Below are 21,509 nucleotides of genomic sequence, written 5' to 3' on the forward strand. Positions count from 1 at the left end.
CTTCAAATGTTTAACCTGCACTTTTCTAATGTATACATTTTGAACCCTGTTTAACCCTGTGGGGCTGCAGGTCTGTGCCAATACACCCTAACTCCATTTGTAATACCTTTCTCCTATAAGAGGCATCTGAACAGTAATTGTACTTTGGGGTGGGGGTGGGGGGGGCACTCAGGGGCTAGCTTAGATTGAGTTACATCTAATTTCACCTTCACTATCATGCTTTTATTTGGAAATGCCGCCGGTCTGCGGTCAGTTCCTGCTGAATGACTACGCATTTCCTAAGTCTCATTCACACAAAAATGCGCTCAATGTGCCAACATGAAACGAGATACAATGGAGCCTTGGTCTGGAAAATATCTCATTCACATGTGCCATCATGCAAAAGACAAGAAAATAGTTTTGGTTTATTTCAGTTTATTTGACGATATATCTTTTTGTTGTTTTCAATTTTCCTCATGATCAAATGTGAACAAACTGATTTCTAGATCCGAACATGCTAAATAAATGCCGTCTACATGCACAAGTGCACGTTCCATCCCTATTTGCATTTCTCAAATTCAATTCTCACGAGACAGAGCTGGCTGTGAACACTTTCCAATAAATATGCTAACAAGTTAAGGGACGAGAGTGGTGTGCTGATTGAGTGGGTGTGTGTGTGTGTGTGTGTGTGTGTGTGTGTGTGTGTTGTGTTCAAGCTGGAACAGTGGGAGCGAGAGGAGATCAGGTGGCTGAAGGCTCACAACATTTATGGGGAAACCAGATGGTGCATTTTCCTCACTCACCTTCTGCAATCACCTCCTCAGACTCGAGTTCCCCCTCAGTGCCTGTGTGATTGTGTAAAATCATAATCATAACCAGAAGGAGTGATGGATAAAACCAGGAGCAGATCTGCAGTCTGTACTTAGGCTTGACCCTAAAATTCTTGAATCAGTCCAGGACCCCAATTGACACATATTCTAAAATAATGAATTATATACAAGAGTACTATTATTATATTCATATTCATATATATTATTATTATTATTATTATTATTATTATTATTATTATTATTATTATTATTATTATTATTATTATTATTATTATTATATTTATTATTATTATTTCAAGCACAGTTTTCTACCAAAATGAAACTTTTGAGCAAAGGTAACATTACAATTTGACTGAATTGCTATTTTATTTTACCACATTGGTTTATGCTGGTAGGATATTAGTGCAATGTATCAATCAAACAAAACAACCAATCAATCCAAAAACCAGCCAACCACCAAACCAATCAAATATGATCAGCAAAATTAAAACAGCCACCAAGTCAGGACGCCATATATTTACAATACTACATGATCTACAGCCTACCTGTAGAATGTAGTGTTCAGATTGTGTTAACAATAATGTTGGGCAGTTAGTCGTGGTGCTTTATGGGATAGCATTAATTTTAGAGGGGTTTCTATTGTGTTGCCCTGACGCATGTGGATGAGGGAGTGAGTGATGACAAAAAAGCTGAACGTTGTATCCTTGACAGACAATATTTATCACAGGGATGTTGTATTAGATGGCATGAGGTGGGCCTCGTAAAATGGTTTGTTCAGTTAGCTTCAAAACTTGTTCTGAATTTATTGATTCAACCGATTTCGTTTACTGTGCTGCAATCCATCTAAATACAGACAATTTCAAGCTGTGCTAGAAATCTAAAAATTGTAATTCCTACCAATCACAGTCAGAGGCTGATAAAAATCCCAGTATACTTAATGCCTCTTTACCCTTCCTGGTTTCTCTTCTTTTAATCATTCCACTTCCTCCTCTTTTGTCTGCTTAACTGTCAGTATCCTGTCCTTCCCATCTCCCTGCCTCGGACTGCCACATTCCTCCAAGTATGGCCACACACTGGCAGCTGCACTGTAAACTTATCACGAGTGAAGAAAGGGGATCTGCCGTGCTCTCTTCCTGTCAGCACAGATGTCAAGGTGAACTTGGGGGACTCCTTAAATAACCGGCTCCAAGACCCTGGGACCCTGCCGCCCCCCTGTCAGCTGCACAGATTAGAGGAAGCCTCTTGTTTACAAGGGCATCAGAGGGCTTCTTTTTTAGCTGCAACCATACCTACAGCATATAGAATATTTATACAGGATTTTAGAAAAGGTAAGGCACTGGCTTACCTGCAAGGATTAATGTCAGTTTGATTAAAGCTTTTAAAGTTAAATGGTTTTTGAAACCTCTATGATAAGAAATTGGAGGTGGGGAAATTTCATGATTCTTAGACGCATGGCGATCGGTGACTTGGATGACGTGCATCCATGCAGAGACAGAACATAATCGATTCATGTTTTCCACTGCGTTCATTTTTTTAGCGATGATCAGCCACAGCCCCCCCCCCCCCCCCCCCCCGTTTATCCAGAACCATAAATGTGAATTCATCAGGTAATTGAATCGAATCGTGAGGTGCCTAGAGATTCCCACCCCTAAAAGAAATAGGAAAAAGTTCAGAAACTACAAATAATGGGGGATCATGTGATGTGGTTAAAGATTCCAGAAGAGAAGATGACTTTTGTCATGAAGTCAAAAATGATCTTTACTTATAAAGTTTTAACAATACGTCCCACTGAATCAATACAATTAGGAGACAGGGTCCAAAATAACGGATGGCCTGACAGTCTGGGCCCAGTCAGAGTTTATACAGACCAGGCTGATCGACGATGATGAGATTGACTTATGAAAAGATGTTAATTCTTCTGTGAGAATGGATTGGACATGGATCCCAATATAATTAACATCCAGAAATAGTCTAAATCTGCTCATTATTGTGTTTAGACCAACCCTGTGACTGTTATTATGAGACAATATGCGGAGGTACTTGGTTTTTGGCAGGCTAGCAATATGTAGCCCGCTGTACACAGCTCTGATAACTTCTGAGGCTGCGTACATTTTGGTCTCTGGTATTTTACAGAAAAATAAAGATTAATACATCTACTATCTACTAATGTTAGTTCAACCCAATAGCTTTAATGACAGGTTCCAGTGTGTTTGTGTCTCAGCTGCTCACTGCTTCGTGACCGCATTGAACTAACATCTACTGTCTGTGGGTCGCTGTTGGTTTTTATCCGGCCGTCGTTTCCAAGTAGATGATGATGTTTCATATTGTTACTCAAACAACACAGACAGCAGTCTAAACAGAGTGCCTGTAAGGGTGCGTTTGATTTGTTGTTCCCTTCCTAGACAAATTTGTTGGCGGCCTCACTATTCAAGATGTTGTTTGCATCAGGCAAGAACAGATAATAACAAGAATACAAATAATAATGATCATGGCAGCCCTACAATGTACTTCACTGTAAATATTTATCTAATGACTGAAAGTGTATGGGAATGACAGAAACTTCTTTTTACCATAAATGTTGCAGTAGGGGTCCTATGAATATTAAATTATGGAGAAAAAAAGAGCTAGGCCAGTATAACTTACAAGGGGCCAGTAAACCTCTGATCTACTGGCAAGTTGCAAGGTGAAGGATGATTCTCACTCATGTAAATTTGGCATTTTCAACAATACAATATGAAATACAATACAATAAAATATCTCATGACTTCAGGTACGAGACGTTGGTGAAAAGATGAAGAAAAGATTGCGTTTTGATGGTGATATTAATTTCACTTAGTTGAGGTCTGTGGGGGAGCATCAATCTCTTGTATTTGTCGCTACTGTGGGTATCAGTTCAGCTACACACCCCTAGAAATCAGATACTGTGTGGTTGAAACTGTTTTATAGGGGCATGGAGTTCGATATGTATCTCTTACGGTGCTGTTAGTCTACCTCGCCCATGAAAGACAGTATACACACACACACACACTTAAGCTTGCAGCTCTCTTTGATCCCAGGCTGTGAGCCGTTGTGGTCTGGCAGACTGTGAGGAATACTCTGAGTGCCCAGAGATCTGGTTGCCCCCATCCCACCCCTCAACCCCACCAACTCACCTAGGCACCCTCCCACCCAGTAGCACCACCTCCCCTCAATGCAGGGTTTGTATCTTCGGGCTGTAAAAAAAAAAGTCACATTGTTCTTGCATAGCGTTGTCCACACAGGTTGGCCTGCTGTCCTAACCAGTGAGCTATTTACATCTCACAGATACAAGTACAGCTAAGCTCCTCTGGCTTTATCATGAAATGGCTGAGAATAGATCTGCTTATGCTGATGAGATATGTTTCGATGGAGCTTGCGGGGAAAAATTATATATGGATTAGCTATAGCCCAGGATTTCAATGTAATGTCTGGGAATTTTTGCATAATGTAAACAGATTTATATAAAGGGCTGTGACTAAATGACTCTTAAAAAATTAAAACCCAATCTGATACTAAGGTCCAATTAGGTTTGCAGATATGTCATTTGAGAGAAGCCTTTCCATTCTGTTATCATTTGTTTCCCAGTGTACCGGGATGCAGCAAACAACATCTCAATTAAATTGATGTATATATTTGAAGTCTGAATCATTGGTGTTTAAGGTACTTCATGTTTCTTCATATTTTAGACAATACTAAACTAGACCAAATTTATAAATGGTAACTGGTCTGTATTTTTATAGAACTTTTCTAATCTTCATGACCACTCAAGGTGCTTTTTCAGTACAGTTTTCTGCCATTCACCCATTCACACACCCAGTCATACAAAGCATCTATGGGTAGCACTTTTTTCTATGAGGGGCAATTCGAGGTTAAGCATCTTGCCTCGCTCTACCCCCTCATCCACAGCCGCCCACAAGCCAGTTGACACACAGCGAGTCTGGGGCTGTCGTGGCCCCGGGGCAGGTGCCCATTTTTTGCCAGGTTGAAAACTCCACTTATATACTGAAGTAAACAGTTGTATCTTACTCAGCAGGGGAGTGACACTTCCGCCATGCTACAGTCCTGATGACTGAATAAACCTTGAACATCAAGCTGAATGTCAGTAACCTGAAACTACACACACACAACTAACAAAGGCCGTTTTCAGTGACATATATATACCATGAGGGTAAACTTCTGTCCTGCCAGGCCGTACATCTCAGCCTGTGTGTGTGTGTGACTGGTCTGAATGTGGTGGGGGCTGAGCTATGCTAGCGATGCCAGGCTGCCAGGCTGCCAAGCTGCGTGGCTGGCAGGGATGGGGTGGAAGGGATTGGGTGGGAGGTCATAGTTGTGGGGTCAGATTACATGCCTCTGTTCTCCCTCCATGGCTTAGCCTGGGACCAAAGCCAGGTAAACTGTCAAAGCCCACTTCCTCCCTCAGAGGCCGCAGTCTTTACCCCCCCCCCCCCCCCCTCCCATTCACCCTCTCAGTGTCTTTCCTGCTGAACCCCCTATCTCCTATTGTCTTAACCCAGGACTAATCCATCCTCACAGCCACGCCACGCTCCATCCATGCCAGAGTGGGAGGAGGGATTTTTGCCAGCCGTCTCTAAAAGGAAAACTAGCAGCAACAAAAAAAAAAGTGTCCTAAAATAGAAGTATGCTCATAAACGTGAGAATAGTCAGGGGATAACAACTAGAAATAATTATCATTAGTGTAGGTTTGAATGAATACTGTCAGTTTGGTAAATTTAGTAAGCGTATGCTGTAATTATATAATCTTCTCTTGTTTGTAATTTGTAACACCTTTTAAGATCTGGAAACAATGCCACATTGGTAAAGTCCAACAGGCAGAAAAAGCCCAAGCAGTCAGATGATCAGACAAGCCAGTTGTTAGCCAGACTAAATCCAAATCACTTCAACTGGGGGTCAAACTGAGTGTACCCGAAATCTGAGCGATAATCCCTGTTTGCACAAGAAAACTGTGCTGGCACAACTCCACAGCCAAGTATCACTGGAGGATGTGGATTAAATTTGAATTTGGCTGAACACTTCTGTCAACTATGAGAGTGTTTGAAGTTCTCAAACAATGTGCTGGTATTAAACTATAGGTGAAGATGGCAACAGGTGAGCCTTAGCGAAAGCTCCCTGAACAATAACCAAACAGGATAAATGGCTTCTTTGTGAGAAACATGAATGTAGCATATTTGTGTGAGTCCCCATCAAGTAACTGTAAGAAGATGTAAGAAGACTTGGGGGAAATGGTAGCCTGTACCCAGGGACAACAGGGGAACAGAGAGATGACCAGAGAGGAAATGTGACCAAAACTACACTTAACATAAAGATATGTGGAAATGGTCCAAGGTAAGGAAGAGGGAGTGAGAGAAAGACAGAAAGAAGCTGTCCTGTCTATGTGTCAGTGAAAGATTAAGGAGAGAGAGGCAGCCTTTGAGAACCCAATGTATCATGTAGGTGATGATTGAGATTCAGAGTAAATGTTGTTCCTATTACGATAAAAAAAATCAAGGATCAACTATTCTACCAGTTAAGAGATACAACTGTTGTCTGTTTTTTTCCACTTTTCACTTACTGCACAAGCCATGTATTCATTATATAAAGTAACACATAAGCATAGAAGTTAGAAACTGACAACTGTGACATACCACAACTACCAGTATGTCACCAACTCCAAGTGGAGTATCTGGGTCACCATAAAGAGTCTCTTATCTGGTCTTCTGACTCACTAATCCTAAACCTAACCACAAAATTAGATGCACATTGGCCAATTGTGTGTCCAAAACCAAAATAGAACTATGCTGGTCATTATAAGAAACAGCCCTGCCAGTGAAAACAAGGGCTCTGTGGAATACTCCCATCCTCAGGGAGGACTCTATTCTTGGCAACAGGGCTGGTCAGCTTGTGATACTAAATGAGAGGTGACATATACAGTACATAGTGTTACTCATCCGGTCAACCACACCATGGTGTTCTATACCACATAAGCAATGGTTACACTGCTGTGTGGGAATATTTTAAAATGTGTCACATACAAATCAAATTGACAGTGTATAGGCTGAGGAAACATTACATTAAACATTATAGTATACACAGTTTGTACTTGACTTGTACGTGTAGTCACACCAGCAGATAAGATGTAGAACACACAAAGGAATAATGGCGTAGATGAATAATAAGAGCCGATAAACCACGAAAGACAAGATGCAAGGTTCATGCAGCAGTGGACTTGGGGCTGATTTAAGGCTACCAGTGCCCATATACTAATAACAATGACACAAATTGCTGTGACCAAAGGATGGAGGATTAAACAGTACATCCACAAGATGGCAGATTTTCTCTAACCAGTACTGAACCATTGATCATTCTTTATTTTATGGCTACACAATTTGCAAATTATTCCCAGACATTTCCTGGAAATGAATGTATAATTCCTAGAAATTAGGGACATTCTTCAACAAAAGCTCCATTTAAAAGCAAATAAATATGAATTCCCTGTTCGTTTCATGGGCTTGAATGGTACATTGTGGAAATTATGTCTAGCTTTAATAGCAACATAAACTGAGTCTCCACAGAGACCATAAAGTTGAATCAGCACCTGTCTGAAACAATTTAAACACAAATTCAACATTACAACCTTCCTGAAAGGGGATTTAATGCAGAACTGCTGTATTACACTGTTAGTTTTAGGTCTGTGTTCCTAATAAATAGCCAGCAGAGAGTGAGTGGAACAGCCGTCATGTACAAGCAAGTATAGAAGTGCTCTGAGGGCACCGGAGAAGTGATGGTTGCCAGCACTGACAACACAATATGTTACAACAAAGAGTGTGTGGGGTATGTGATGCACAGAGTGACTCCAGTTGTCTGCCTGTTCCAGCTCAAAGGCTTTGTTCTATTATCATTGTCCTGGTCAAACTCTAATAAGGCATACACAGCATGCCCAGACTGTTGATAGGAGGCCCACTCAGCCACAAACAGTGTGTCTGGTGATTCATCCACCTAAAGCATCATGTATGTTACATATATTTTCAGGCCGACTGCTCTGTGTCATGGGCAAGATAAACATTTGAAAGACATCACACTCTGTGGCATCTTTGGGGCCTGAATCCACTCACACTCTGCCGCTCTACTTACAAAGTTCATTTTTCACAGGCTGCTCACAAACATGTCAAGCTCAGAATAAAACAGACACCCATGGCACTTAAAGACACAAAGAGTTTCTCACTCACCGAGCACTTGGACAATAATAGTTTGGAATAGCTGTACACCTTTGTATTTATGCCATTAAACAATCATGTGGCAACAGTATAATATATAAAACCCTGCAGATGGAGGTGAGGAGCTTTAGTTAATGTTCACATCAAACATCAGAATGGACTTTTGGCACAACAGTAACTTTTATGATCATCTGATACACAAAAGGTTATTGGCTTATTAAAATCAAAAGCGTATCACCTACTGGTAACAGACATCATGCTCAGAATATTAAATGTCACTCTAACACTTTTTATTAAAACATGTGCGTTTGCTCAGTTTGTCCTTATTCCACAGCAAGACACATAAGTCATGCTTAGCTTAGTTTAGCAACATCTTTCATTTTCCCTATTGTCATTGATTATTCACTTCAATTGTATTGACGATTAAACAACATGAAGTCACGCCTACAGACTCAGCAGCAGTCAGATCCTGTCTAATTTTCACAGACATCCAGATTTCTATTTGGATCTGCATCAAATTGTAGTCAAACAGTCCCCTAAACAGGAAAACCTAAACATTTGTCATTAAGACCTGTTAATTATTCTCTAAGAAATCAACAAAATGTTGAAATACACCCACAATTTTAAACAAAGAAAAAAAATTCCTTGATCCACCCCATTATCCAGAACTGCACTTAACTCTTCCCTGCCTCATATGACATTAGTCCACCAAGATTCATGGAAATCGGTTCAGTAGTTTTTGCTTGATCCTGCTACCTAACACACAAACGTACAAAGGATGAACGCTTAAGACATCTGTGAAAGTGTAACAGACAGGGTTGGGGTTCCTTAAATCTCCTGTTCAAACATTTACCGCAGGAGAAAAGAAACAAAATAGAAAACGGTGCTTTTAGGTGGTCCGTCAGTTTGCCTGACAACACATAAACCTCCCGCTCCCGGACTCCCACTCACTACCTGTTGTGGGAGCACAGAAAGTCACATGGAGCTGTAAAAGTGTCAGACCATCTGGCAGCTCTGAGATGAAAGACTTCCGCACCTGGAGAACTTCCTCTGAAGCTGCCTGCAAACTGCCACCTTAACCGGCGTTCACGGGCCGTCCCACAGACACTTACTGCCATGTTAACAACACTAACATCCTATTGTCCAGACTAATTAACACTAATGTGTGACGAGCCCGTTCTCACAGGGGTGTCCCGGACACACACACACACACACACATATAAGAAAATGTACAAAAAGCATCGGCGTCGGCTGTTACTATGATTTCTGTGTGCAATTGCATTTATATATATCTGTTTGTGGTGTTGGTCCTTTTGTAGAAGTACAAAACAAGAATAGCTTATGTTATGTTCATTTCACCTTAAGTAAATAGTCACTCACTTCAACCTCAAAGTCATTTTTACCACTGAAGTGTATATATCCAATACAAACTACTATGCCGAAGGCAATCAAAGATCTGTCATTGAAGGTAATTACCCTGTGTTGTACATTCTATCAACAATAATGTCAACCCTCACTCCACCAACTGTGCAAATGTGACATGAACACTCACAGAAATGAGAGTCCTTCCCATCTCTTATTCTATCCAAGTCCAGAACACAGTGCAAGAGTCAACACACACATACGCACACACACGCACATAGACACACTGCTTGTCTAACTGACGACTTAATTACGACTGTCTGGGGGCTGCAGCGGGGAAACAGGTGGCTTCAGACACTGAAGGAGTTACTCAGACATTCTCAAGGGTTTAACACTTAATGAGTATTTTTAGTTACAAAAACCTCCGGGATGTCACAGGCCAATTTGATTATGTCAGACAAGGGCATTGAATCCAGGAAGAGACACAGGCCATCAGAGGTGGAGTGGCAGCAACATGGACTGCCTCGCCAACACTCTTCACAGCTTGTACTCGAGTTCTTATACTGACTAATGTGGCTGCTCATCCAGGAACGCCTCAGTCACACCATCTCATCACGCCAGCCTGTGTCATGACCTCATATGACACAAAATGGTCTCCGGCTGCCAGCTGAACAGGAAATGAACCTCGAGCTTGTCATCATGCGTGAGTGAGCTGAAGGGCACGAGTGTTAGATCGAGGAGCCCAGTGAACATGTTTCACCATCAGGTACATCAACAACAGACGTAAATGAGAAATGCAAACAATATCCGTTTGGTTTGATTCTTCACATGACATTATTATCAACTTATATTCAGATATTTAAAGGTGGAGCAGAAGCCATCTCAGCAGCTGCCAACCATTCACCTTTCGTCTGTTTCTATATCTCTATTAAAACATCAAAGATACGTCTCAGTAATTATCTGTCACTGCACTGATGAACAAAGAATGAACACCTATCAGAGTTTTATCTGGAAAGTGGAAAAATGAAACCCTCTCATGACAACAAGACAAAGTACAAATGTATAAAAGTAATGGCTGGTGAAAATCTCTCTTGGCCTTTGGCAGCACTTTAAGTGAGCTCCTGTTGATGCATACATGCTGGGACTTGGTGGGGGACCAACAAAAAAACTTCTTATAAGTAGACCAAATACAGAAATCAACAAATATTGAATAAATGATGTCTAAATATTGAATATCCGGTGGAAAAGCAACATTTGGAAGCAAACCTGCATTTAGGCAATTAGCAGTTTGAGTGGATAAATTCATCTGCGGCCCATGTGCTTTGTGTGTGTGAAGTCAAATCCTTCAGTAAAGTGAGAAATGTGTGGATGGAGAGAGGTGGGGGACTTACCTGGGGGACAAAGGCAGCTGTGTTGAGCTTCTCTCACCTCCCGTGTCTTTGGTAGCCGTGCTGCAAGCTTCTGCGAAAGAGAAGGACGAGATTAGAATTCACTTTAACATCATAGCATCATGTTTCACTTAATGGGAAATTTCTATGGCACAACAAAATTTGAATTCATCCACAAAGCCCTCAACATTAAAATTAATCAAATTATCACATTCACACCGCACTGTTACTCATACAACCCATTTATACACTGACATCACAGGCAGTTCGGGATTCAGTTTGTCTTGTCCATGGCAGTCCACTTTCACCTGTGGACTGAGGCTACATCCACACTAGTACTTTTGAGCTTTTAAACAAAATGATCTCCATCCTGTCAAGTGCTTTAGATCAGCATCAGAAATAAGACATCACATGACTGTTCACGTACACTGTGCACTTGCCTAAACAGGGAGCACACTGTCTACTCTGCAGTTGGTTGCTTAGTTGCAGAATATACTATGGATGAGAAATGGGTAATGGTGGAAACTAAGCGCAGGGATTTCTTTTCTTAGACCGACGATGAATAAGCAAGCGTTACCAACACGCTGCATTCACTGCCGCTAGTCGAGTGAAGACCGAGTCTTCATTTCTGCCTGTTGAGATTTAAAAAGGGGCCCAAAGTTTTCAAACTCAACTGGGGCCAGCAGCGTTTCAAAGCTCCCAGCTCTAGGGGTTTGAAAACTGTGGAGCAGTGTGGACGCCAGACATAAATGCAGCAGAAGTGATGCTTTTTAAAGACAAAGCATATTATTGTGGATGTAGCCTGTTTTCAGCCAAGGATCAAAACACCACCTCCTGATTAGTGGAACAAGCAGCCTAGCCTCCTGCTGTTTAAAAAGTACTGGACCCCGAATTACAATCTTAATTTAGACACAAGTACCTTGTACTGTAGGCAGGATCATAATGAAAGCGATACATATAAAATACAAAGTAAGTCAGTAGGTCAGCTACAGCAAAGATCAACAAATGTATGTTCAAAAACCTCCCATACATGATTGTGAGCCCTTTTACCACATCTCATCGAGGACTAAACTTTCAAGTGAAACCTTCAAGCTAATAGCTGCAGTTACAATTACAGTTCAACACTTCAATTCACGGAAAAACATTCCAATTAAGATTAGTATTGTTTTATTGTTGAGCTAAAGGGCCTGCTAACACCTTTTAGTCTTTCTCAGTATCAGAGAATGACAGTTGATCTCATTAGACCAACAAAAGCCTGCATGCGATTTGACACTGAACAGAATACACAACGAGTATGGATCGCAGTCAGTCCCACTGGAAGAGGTTACAGGCAGAGAATGTCAGGGCAGGCTGTTCAGAGAGCTGCAACAAGTGCTGAAGGGAATGTTATAATGACACTGTGGTTCTGAGCACTGCTGCAGTATTCTGGGGACTAGTTACCTCACTAACCTCATCCTGGTTCATAGGCCATAGATCAGGGATCATTAAGCGTGCAACTTTTCAATGGACTAAGGGTCCGGTCACACCTTCATAGATGTTTGAGTGGCAAACCTTCGCCTCCCTTTCACTGCCAATCCGTGCTAGTGAGGGGGGGGATAAAACATTTGCTTCACAACTGTCAAAGTTGACATGATGGTCTGATTGTCCAGTTTCAAAAGTCACTATATTATCGTGATTAGCATTTTAGGCTGATGCTGTGCTCACAACTGGAGAAGCCTTTAGTAAGACTAACCCAGAGAGGTGTGAAGCCAGATCTCTCTACCGTCCAAACTGAAGTCACACGACTGAGAAATGCATTCTCCAAACCAGATAATGGAGATAGCCCAGGGTGTAGGCTTCGTTCGACTAAAGCTGTCAGTTATTGCAAAAGGAGCTGCAGCTATAACTACATAAGGTCACAGTAGTAGCAGTTTGCCAGAGGGAGAGAATCATAATGAGCATGCATCAAAGACTGTCATTAGCCTTTCATTTATGCCTCCACATATTCACTGGCCTCAGAGAGTACAGATGTGACCACAGTTAGAGGTACCCTTCCACTTAAAAAGGAAAAAACACAGTTGAAACTGACCAAAGTCATCAACACCCATTATTCTCTATTCCATTTTAACAGAACAAATGTGTTGCTTTTAATGTAACATATTTGAAATAATACAACAAGTTGCAATAGCATGAACAAACATTGATGGACCCTTAACCTAATAATCTATAGCACATCAAAGTGTTATTTTCTTACAAGTCAAAGAGTTCTGTCTGTGTCTCAGAACACCAGAGAATCTTTTTCTTTACACACCATTTGGCCTCTGAAGCTCTGTCAGAGTGACCAATTGGGCAGCAGGGTGAGAGGGGGGGTGAGAGGGGGTGAGGGGGTGTCATTGTCTGCCTCTCGCTTTAGAAATCGTAACCCGATGCCAGTTTTTGATGTGGTTTTAACATTCTATTTTAAAGGGATAACTAAACCTTTTATTATCCTGCTGTCTGATGAACTTTACCACCTGGTGCTGCTGCTACATGCTCTCACTTCAGAAATATAAATAGAAAGATTAAAAAAACTATAAAACAATATGACAGTACAAACTAACCCTTTTTCGAAATTTGCACAAAAACTTTTTTAGAACTTAGTTCATGCACATTTAGATTGAAAAGTAACAATAAATTGTACAACCTTGTCTAAAACCAGTCATAAACTGAACTTTATAAAATTACATAAAAAATTGTTTTGAATGAGCTACAGTCAGGACATAATAAAAGTACAGCTTGAACAGAAGAGATGGTTGAAAATTGTCTACGACTAACAATGAAAAGTAAATTTCAAATTCAATTTCATTATCATTATCATCATCATGGCACTGCCATGTTTTACAGACTTGAAATTGTTACATTATTTTCATTTCAGTTTTCATTTAAAATTTGGTCATAATGAAAAAAATTCTATTCCAATTTTGAGCAAAACAACTAGAATCGATATTTTGATTAAATCAATGTTATGTGATTCCATTTCATAAGCCAGACACTACCTGATTAGACAAAGATATTTTTCTCGGGCGTTTTCTTTTTAGTGTTAGCAAGTTAGAGGTTCATTATAATCACAGAGTTCAAACTCTGTTAGTAATTACTGTTGTAGATAGTTTAAAAAGATAGTTGATGAAAAACTCTCAAAAAGACAGTAAAAGAGCCATCAGTTAAAGAGACAGAGAGACAGCAGCGAGCATGGATGTGGTGTCAGGACTTCAGCACGTTTCTTTTTACCATGATGCTAACGTGGACTTTTGAAGCTTGAATTCTACACCCCTGTTTCCCTGAAGCTGATTTATCCAGCAGCCTCATTGTAACACAGAGGAATCATCAATCACACATTCCCAAAGAATTTAATACTGTATATAAGATGTCTTATTGATTCTTCTTTTCACGACAGTGGGCTAACACTCATATACTTATTCTTGTAAATCCTGACTGTGCCATAAATCTTCGCAATTTCTACAACTGTCAGCATGTCTGCTTTGTCTCAAGCTCAACTGTAACAGATCAACATATCACTCTCATTGTGTGTGTGTGTGTGTGTGTGTGTGTGTGTGTGTGTGTGTGTGTGTGTGTGTGTGTGTGTGTGTACACAGTCATCTCTAACTGTGCACTGACGAAATGCAGAGGCAGCTCAAGCACTTCTACTTGAGTGTGCTGTTTGCATTAGGCTGTCTGATTAGCACGTGTGTCGTTTATACTCCCACAAAGACACACGCACACACACACACACACACACACATAACGTAGGGGATGTAAACGTGTGTGTGTGTATGTGTGTATGTGTGTGCAGACCTCACAGCGTGTTGGGTGACAGCTCTGCGGAGCAGAGTGAGGACAGGAGGGCAGTGGGAGACTATATTTTTCACATTTCCACAACTCGCAATGTGGCCTCCAGCTCCCATCAAGCCTCTGCACTAACTGTGTGCACCAGGCTTCGACCAGCTCTGCAGAGAGCACTTAGTGGTTAATTGTAAATGTTGAAGGGGCCATGTTTGGAGAGAGCGGGGAGGTCAGGGGGGTCAGGGGGTTTTCTGTGGTGTTGTTAAGGGTATGGTTGTTATTTAGGGGGAGGAATGACTGAATTTAAGCACCTCACAAAGCTTATTTTTAACTTGGACACCTGTCGAGAATTTGCAGTTATGAGGGGCCATGAACTCTCATGCATGCAAAATGTTTCTCTTCAAAATAGTTAAATATGTTTTGCTTGTACAGATCTTTTGTTTAAGTTTTTTTTTACATTATTATCAATACATTTCCACAGCTTAACCATGAGGAAAAGGAGGGATTTGCAATACATTCTCTGAACTTACTATGTATAAATAAAAAATAACTTGATATATGATCTTTGTTTCAATACTTTAAACAATGAAAAAAAGGAGCCATCCCAAAAGTACTTGTACATGAGCACTTGGAAATCTGGCAGCTATGTGGTTGTCTGGGGAATATGACCTGAGAAACCTGGTTTGTCTTCACAAAACTTGTAGGAATATTAGGTAGTTGACACCATTAGGTGCCTGCAGTTTTATTTCTGAGTACAGTAACTTGAATCTGTACCTTCTTTGATGGTGGACACAAAGCGAAGCATAGTCCCTGGCAGCAAAAGTAACGTTGATCACTGGACTAAAAAAGCTGGGGGATCAGGTTGAGAGCTGGTTCTCGTGCAGCAGCAGCAGCCGCCTCGGGCTTAGCTCCTTCAACATGGCTAGCGCTGGCTCTACCTTTCTCTAAATGCCATAAGTTTCACTGCACAGTCCATGTTTTGCACATAAACTTTTCCAAAGCTTTCTGGATTCATACATTTTTTCCGAAACTTCTCCATGCCTGGAAATTGTTACTTTCAAATTCCATGATTTTTCACCCTGTTTTTTTTTTACTGAGGTTGGGCAATGAATAAATGGTAAATGGTCTGTATTTATATAGAACTGTTTTAGTCTTGATGACCACTCAAAGTGCCTTCAGTACAGTTTGCCATTCAGCTATTCACACACACATCCATACAGTACATCCATTAGCAGCACTTTGTTTTTTCTATGAGGGGCAATTCGGGGTTCAGCATCTTGCCCAAGGACACTTCGGCATGCAGATGGGGAAGACTGGGATCGAACTGCCGACTTTCTGGTTGGTGGACGACGGCTCTACCCCTCAGCCACAGCCTAGGTGTACACTATTGTATTGACTGACTGACTTTTATATAAATCTGGCAGTGACTCCCTCTGCTTTAAAGCGGGTAATCCCCCTTTGAAACTCATAAACCACACTAAAGAGTAATACTGATATCATGTGCATTAAATATACCGTTAGCCTAACTTGGTTAAGACCAGGAGCAGGGACATGTAGCTCTGTCTGAGCAGCTACCATCACTTCTAAAGCTCACTTTGTATCGCATTGACATGTTATAAAACAACACCTCATGATTATAAAGAATATTACGTACTGGAAGTTTTTATTGATGAACAGCATTTCACGAATCTGCCAGCACCTCTGTAAAGGTCGCTGAGTTACTCAGGCTGTAGGTTGTTGAAGAACCAGTGTTTGGTCTCTTCTTGAAGATGTGCTCAGTTACCGCTCTGACTGCTGTTCAAGAAGTTTTTATCTCGATATGACATTTAATCTAATGGGCCATACAGTTTAAAGCTGAATTATTTTAAATATTTCTTGTTGTTTAACAATGAAAAGACCAAAACCAACTGTGTGATGGTCCATTGCTCTAGTCTTCCCTCTGTCGCTCTCTCCTCCAACTCAATTGGTTCCCTCTGACGACATCAATCTTAAACACAACTCACAAATAAATAGTTTAATTTGAAAGCTCAGTAATGTAGCAGGCCACTGTAGTTTTTATAAAAAATAGTCAGATGGAAGTTAGCATGGTGCATTTGTTGGGGACTATTTTCAGTGGTGAATTCGTAAACAATTAATGTGGGTGAGACTGAGACTGCCGGGGGGGCTGTTTTCTGGTACTGAGTCTAAATAAGTCCAGTATGTGTGTTTATAGTAATGAGGGAACACAGTGCAACCAAACAAAAACACATTAATGGATGTGATTTTAACACTTTGGTTTAAAATGTGTAAAATGATAAGTTAATTATAAGGTGATAAGATACACAAAGCCCTATACAGCCCTGAAAGGTGACAGAATTGATTGTGACAAAACTGAGCGGAAACATCAGTGAGCTAATGGCTTCTGCTGTAATCCAAATTTGACTAAGGACCAAGTCTGTGTTGCTGGACCGGGGCACATTTTCCATAACAGAGGAAACTGGACATCGTTGGAGGAGACAAGGCGATGGATTCTGCACAGTGTTGGGTGAAAGCACCACAGACGTCTGCTCTCAAAGGGCCACATCTGTACTGTCCCATTAATAATGACTATGTATACACACAGAGCTAAACAAAGAGGCGGGCTGCATTGCCCCCGGGTCCGATTGGAGATGAAGACAGAGAGACTCTCCCCCCACTGGGCACTCTAACAGGACTCTATCACCAGCACCGTTGATTGAATACTACATCAATCTCACTATGTTCTATTTGTGAACATGTATGTGAAGTACGACATCTGAATATCGGACTCTCTTTCTGCCATCTCAGCTTTATTCTGAGCGTCTGGGTTTGTTCTGTCTTCTCATTGACAGTCATTCAGAATTACTGGGGGAGTTGAGGTGACTTGGGCTCATGACCGCTGTATTTCTAACATCAGGGCTGCTGCCCTGTTAACACTCTGACCTCAGCTCCTCTACTGGTAAGTGCATCACCCTGGTCCTAGTGAAGTGGGTTCAGGTTGGAGAGAGTGGTGGGGGGGGTGTGGGGGTGATAAAAGTTAGGTCAAAGCAAACGGAAGAAGAAAAAACAGGGTCCCTGCGGGACTTCAATCACCGTAGAAGAGCTTGTTAGTGTAGCTGTGGAAGAGGTCAGTGAAAGGGCAACACAGAGGGCGACTCTGGGAGCGACACGGGCCGAGGCGTCTCGGTGAGGCTGCACGCATGATGTCTATAACACACGTACAACTTGATCTGTAAAAATCACTAATGTGCGGGAACATTGTTGAATCGGTCTTTCATCTTTGTACATCAGTGGGTAATCATAGGTTTTTGGTTTTGAAGTTACAAAAAAGCCTTTTGGTTGGTGTTTACAGTTTCACTTTCAAACAAGGCAGCCTTTAGCGAGTGTTTATAAGTTGTTTCTAATGGCTTATTAATGGTTAATGACAAATTTACTAATGTGTTGTGAATCAGTTTACAGTTACTTAGTGTTTACAATTAGCTCGGCCAAAATTTGGTGCAGCTTGATTGAATTTAATTCTCAAACCTAATAGACACACAATGAATGCAATGCAATGAATGAAAATATGATTAATTTGCAACTGAAACTTTTTTTTAAAATTGTAATTTAAGAAAAAACCAAACCGTTAAAATCAAATCAACAGGTTTTGGAATTAAAGCATTTTCTATTTGTTCAGTTTTCATTTTTATAAATTATTGGGCGAATAAAGGTATCTCTGCATAAGTGGTTATCTTGATGGTTTTTTTAGGGGAAAAATATCAGAGGAATTAATTATGTTTATTTTAGGGACTTGTTAAAGCTGGTTTGAGGCATGACCCACCTAGGACATCACCAGCTGAAGAGGCGCCAAAGAGGAAGAAGACATATTTTGCTGCTTTATTTTCTCCTGATGTAAAGTTAGACCTCTGTCCCTGACCAAGGTGCCTCCTTTACATTGTTAAAAAAGATAGAACTGCTCACATTGCACTAAACAGCTGGCACTTAGAGGACTAGGCGGACTGCAGAAGGACACTGCTGAGGGCTGACTCACATAATCCACCTTTCTGCTACATGAATAACCAGGTTACTTATGTTTAATGAAAATATCAAATATATTGCAGGTTTAACAAAATAAAAACCTGTAATGATAAACAGTTAAACTGCCCCCTGATATCACATTTATTTCATCGATGTTAGGTCACGGGCAGCTGACGAACTCTCACCAGTGGGCTCTAAAAGGCTGAAGGCTTTGAATGCGAGTGAGCCACAGAGTCACAAAATAAGGAAACAGTTTAAGTTTCAGTTTATAATAGCAGCAGGAGAAGTAGCCAGCAATCTGCTGTTCTGATTGTTTCAGTGGCATTTAGGTGTTAAACACACAATGTTGCTATGTGGTGGTTGTGTCCAGACTTTTCTTCTGCAAAAGACTGTGACACTGACATCCTGTCTCTTATAAACTGGTCAGGATGCCTTAAATCAAACTCTAGAGACGGTCCATTACAGATGGAGAAGCAGCACAGACACAGATGAACAGTGGCCTGGATGTTAAATGATTCTGAATCTATATAATGCGTATAGTCTTGATGACGGTTTACAGTACAGTCTGCCATTCACCCATTCACACACACACATTCATACAGTGCATCTATGGGCAGAACTTTCTCTATCAAAGATCACTTATACACTGCTGGCACAGAAGCCGTGAGGGACGATTTGGAGTTCAGTATCTTGCCCAGCGAGAGATGGAGGGAGACAGGGATCAAACCACTGACCCTCTGGTAAGTAGATGAACCACTCAACCTCCTGAGCCACAGCCTCCCCCTGTATGTCATATCATGACTGTGGTTAAAAAACAGTATAACGAGCGATAGACATGATGGTGTTGAAGTCATGTCACGGAAAACAGAAAATGTCAAAAGTAAACACTTAAAGTTTTTTGCAATTAATTCAAATGTGATAACATATTGAAATGTGTTACCACTCCAGGGCAGCCTGTGGACATCTAACCCAGGACACCAAAATGTCCAGAGACGGCCCTGCGGGGTGCTTGTCTCATACAGACCACTTGTGGATTCTAAACTGAAACGTGTGTGACAAAGCACAACTGTTGCTCTTTTTTTAATTCAATAAAACGCTGCTGATGAATGGTTTGGATGCAGTGACGCGCTCACCTCCTCCAGGATCTGGTCCAGTCTACCCAGGGTAATGGGCTCCACCTGCTCCAGAGACACCCTCCACGCGGAGAACTGCGCGTCCCGCTGCTCCAGACTCCACACCCTGGACTGCAGCTCCGAGGCGCGCACAAAAACCACAACGCAAACTCCAAGGCACAGGACGGACACGGCGATGCAAATCGTAACGCCGGACAAATCTCTCCAGTACCTCCAGAGAGGCTGATGTGAAGCTTTCTTCTCCTGCTGATCGCTGCCACTCCTCCACTGCTCAGACGTTTGTCCACAGACTCCCCACTTCTGATCCTGTTCCATTTTAGACTTTTAACTTTGGTTTTATCCAAACAGAATCTCCTACACTCATCTGGTGAAGAGCTGCAGAAGAGGACCTGCAACTTTGGAGCTAATGAGAGGCTCTCTCTCTCTCTCTCTCCCTCTCTGTGCGTCTTCTTCAAACTGTCCCCAGAGTAGGCTACCTTGCTGCACTCGGATGAGTAACTTAGAGTCAAGTTAAAATAGAAGTCATTCTGTGCAGTGTCATCAGTCAGTCAGTGATGATCCTGGTTTCTCGGGGACGTTGCGCTTATTCCTGTGCGTCCTGCTCCGTCTGTCCCAGTCGCTGCTTCACCAAGGAGCGCTCCCACTATGTGCCGCAGGTCAGTCCGTCAGTCAGTGCGCGTCTCTGAAACCCGAGCCAGCCTCCCCCTCTCTCCCTCCCTCTCTCTCTCTCTCTCCTGTGCTCTGGAAGCCCCGGGCCCTGCTCCTCTCCCTCCTCTCCCTCCTCTTCCTCCTCTCCCCCCGCTCGCTCCTCCTCTGAGAGGCTTTAGGTTAAATGCCGGGGCGGGATTCGTGGCGGTGTTGCTGCCCCCTTTGATCCGCGTGCTTGGTGCGGGGTATTTTTAGGATGCTCAAAGCCGGGACACAGCCCCACTGCCGGTGCACTGACGGCCTGCTGATAGTCTGGATCAAAACACGCTTGGTCTGGAACAACGCTCTGTGCGCAATGCCCAGTAGATCTATTGAATCGTGGAGTGCGCTCCAGGGCCAGAGAGAGGAAGACAGACCCCCCCCCCCCCCCCCCCAGCCCCCCCCCCCCCCCCCCCCCCCCGTGCCCACCTGACTAGTGTTGGTGTTATGTGTCTTGATTTCTCTCCTCGAGTATTTTCATTCCATGCTACTTTATATTCCCACTGTGTTTTCAGATGAAGTTTTTCCTGTCGAAAAGCAGACGTATTACAACAGCCTTAGGAAATACAGTGAAGTCTTAAGGATTAAACCAATAGTTTCTCTTGTTACATTCCAGGCAATGTCTAGTTGAGGCCCCTTATAACATTTTAAATGTCTTTGCTAAGGAGTGAATCCCCTTTATATTATAAACTTATTTCATTAAGAATAGGTCACTATAACCTTTACCGTTGACCACAGAAATTGAAATATTTCATCTTTGAATCCAAGTGAAGGTGATATCAATTAATTTGTTAGTCCGAGTGAACATGTGCACCAATTTTGAAAGAATTCCCTTAAGGTATTCCTGAGATATCACATTCACAAGACAAAAAGTTTGTTTTGAGAGGCTACACTGACCTTGACCTTTGACCATCAAATTCTAATCAGGTCATCCATGAGTCCAAATTAAATATGAACATAAATTATGAAATTCCCTACATCCAGTCCTGATATATCACATTCACAGGAACGTGAGTTCACTGTGACTTTGACGTCTGACCTCCAGGCACCAAAATCTGATCAGTTCCTCTCTGAGTCCAAGTGAAT

At 41.8% G+C, this 21,509-nt stretch overlaps 1 protein-coding gene across 7 annotated transcripts in view; it reads right to left on the bottom strand.

Moving 5' to 3' along the window:
- Nucleotides 1-20,478, bottom strand: part of col13a1 (collagen, type XIII, alpha 1) — a 115,188-nt gene extending 94,710 nt beyond the window's left edge. For 4 of the 7 annotated variants that reach the window (XM_034607981.1, XM_034607980.1, XM_034607978.1 and 1 more), the window contains exons 1-2: nt 19,737-20,478; nt 10,795-10,864 (exon numbers count right to left, since the gene is read on the bottom strand). In XM_034607981.1, the coding sequence (XP_034463872.1) occupies nt 10,795-10,864; nt 19,737-20,051 (385 nt within the window). In that variant the 5' untranslated portion in view covers nt 20,052-20,478. The remainder of the gene's footprint in view (nt 1-10,794; nt 10,865-19,736) is intronic. The other 3 variants (XM_034607984.1, XM_034607983.1, XM_034607982.1) reach the window with 1 other exon arrangement.
- Nucleotides 20,479-21,509: the final 1,031 nt, after the last annotated feature.

Source organism: Hippoglossus hippoglossus, chromosome 15, assembly GCF_009819705.1.
Source record: "Hippoglossus hippoglossus isolate fHipHip1 chromosome 15, fHipHip1.pri, whole genome shotgun sequence".
NCBI classification, from domain to species: Eukaryota; Metazoa; Chordata; class Actinopteri; order Pleuronectiformes; family Pleuronectidae; genus Hippoglossus; species Hippoglossus hippoglossus.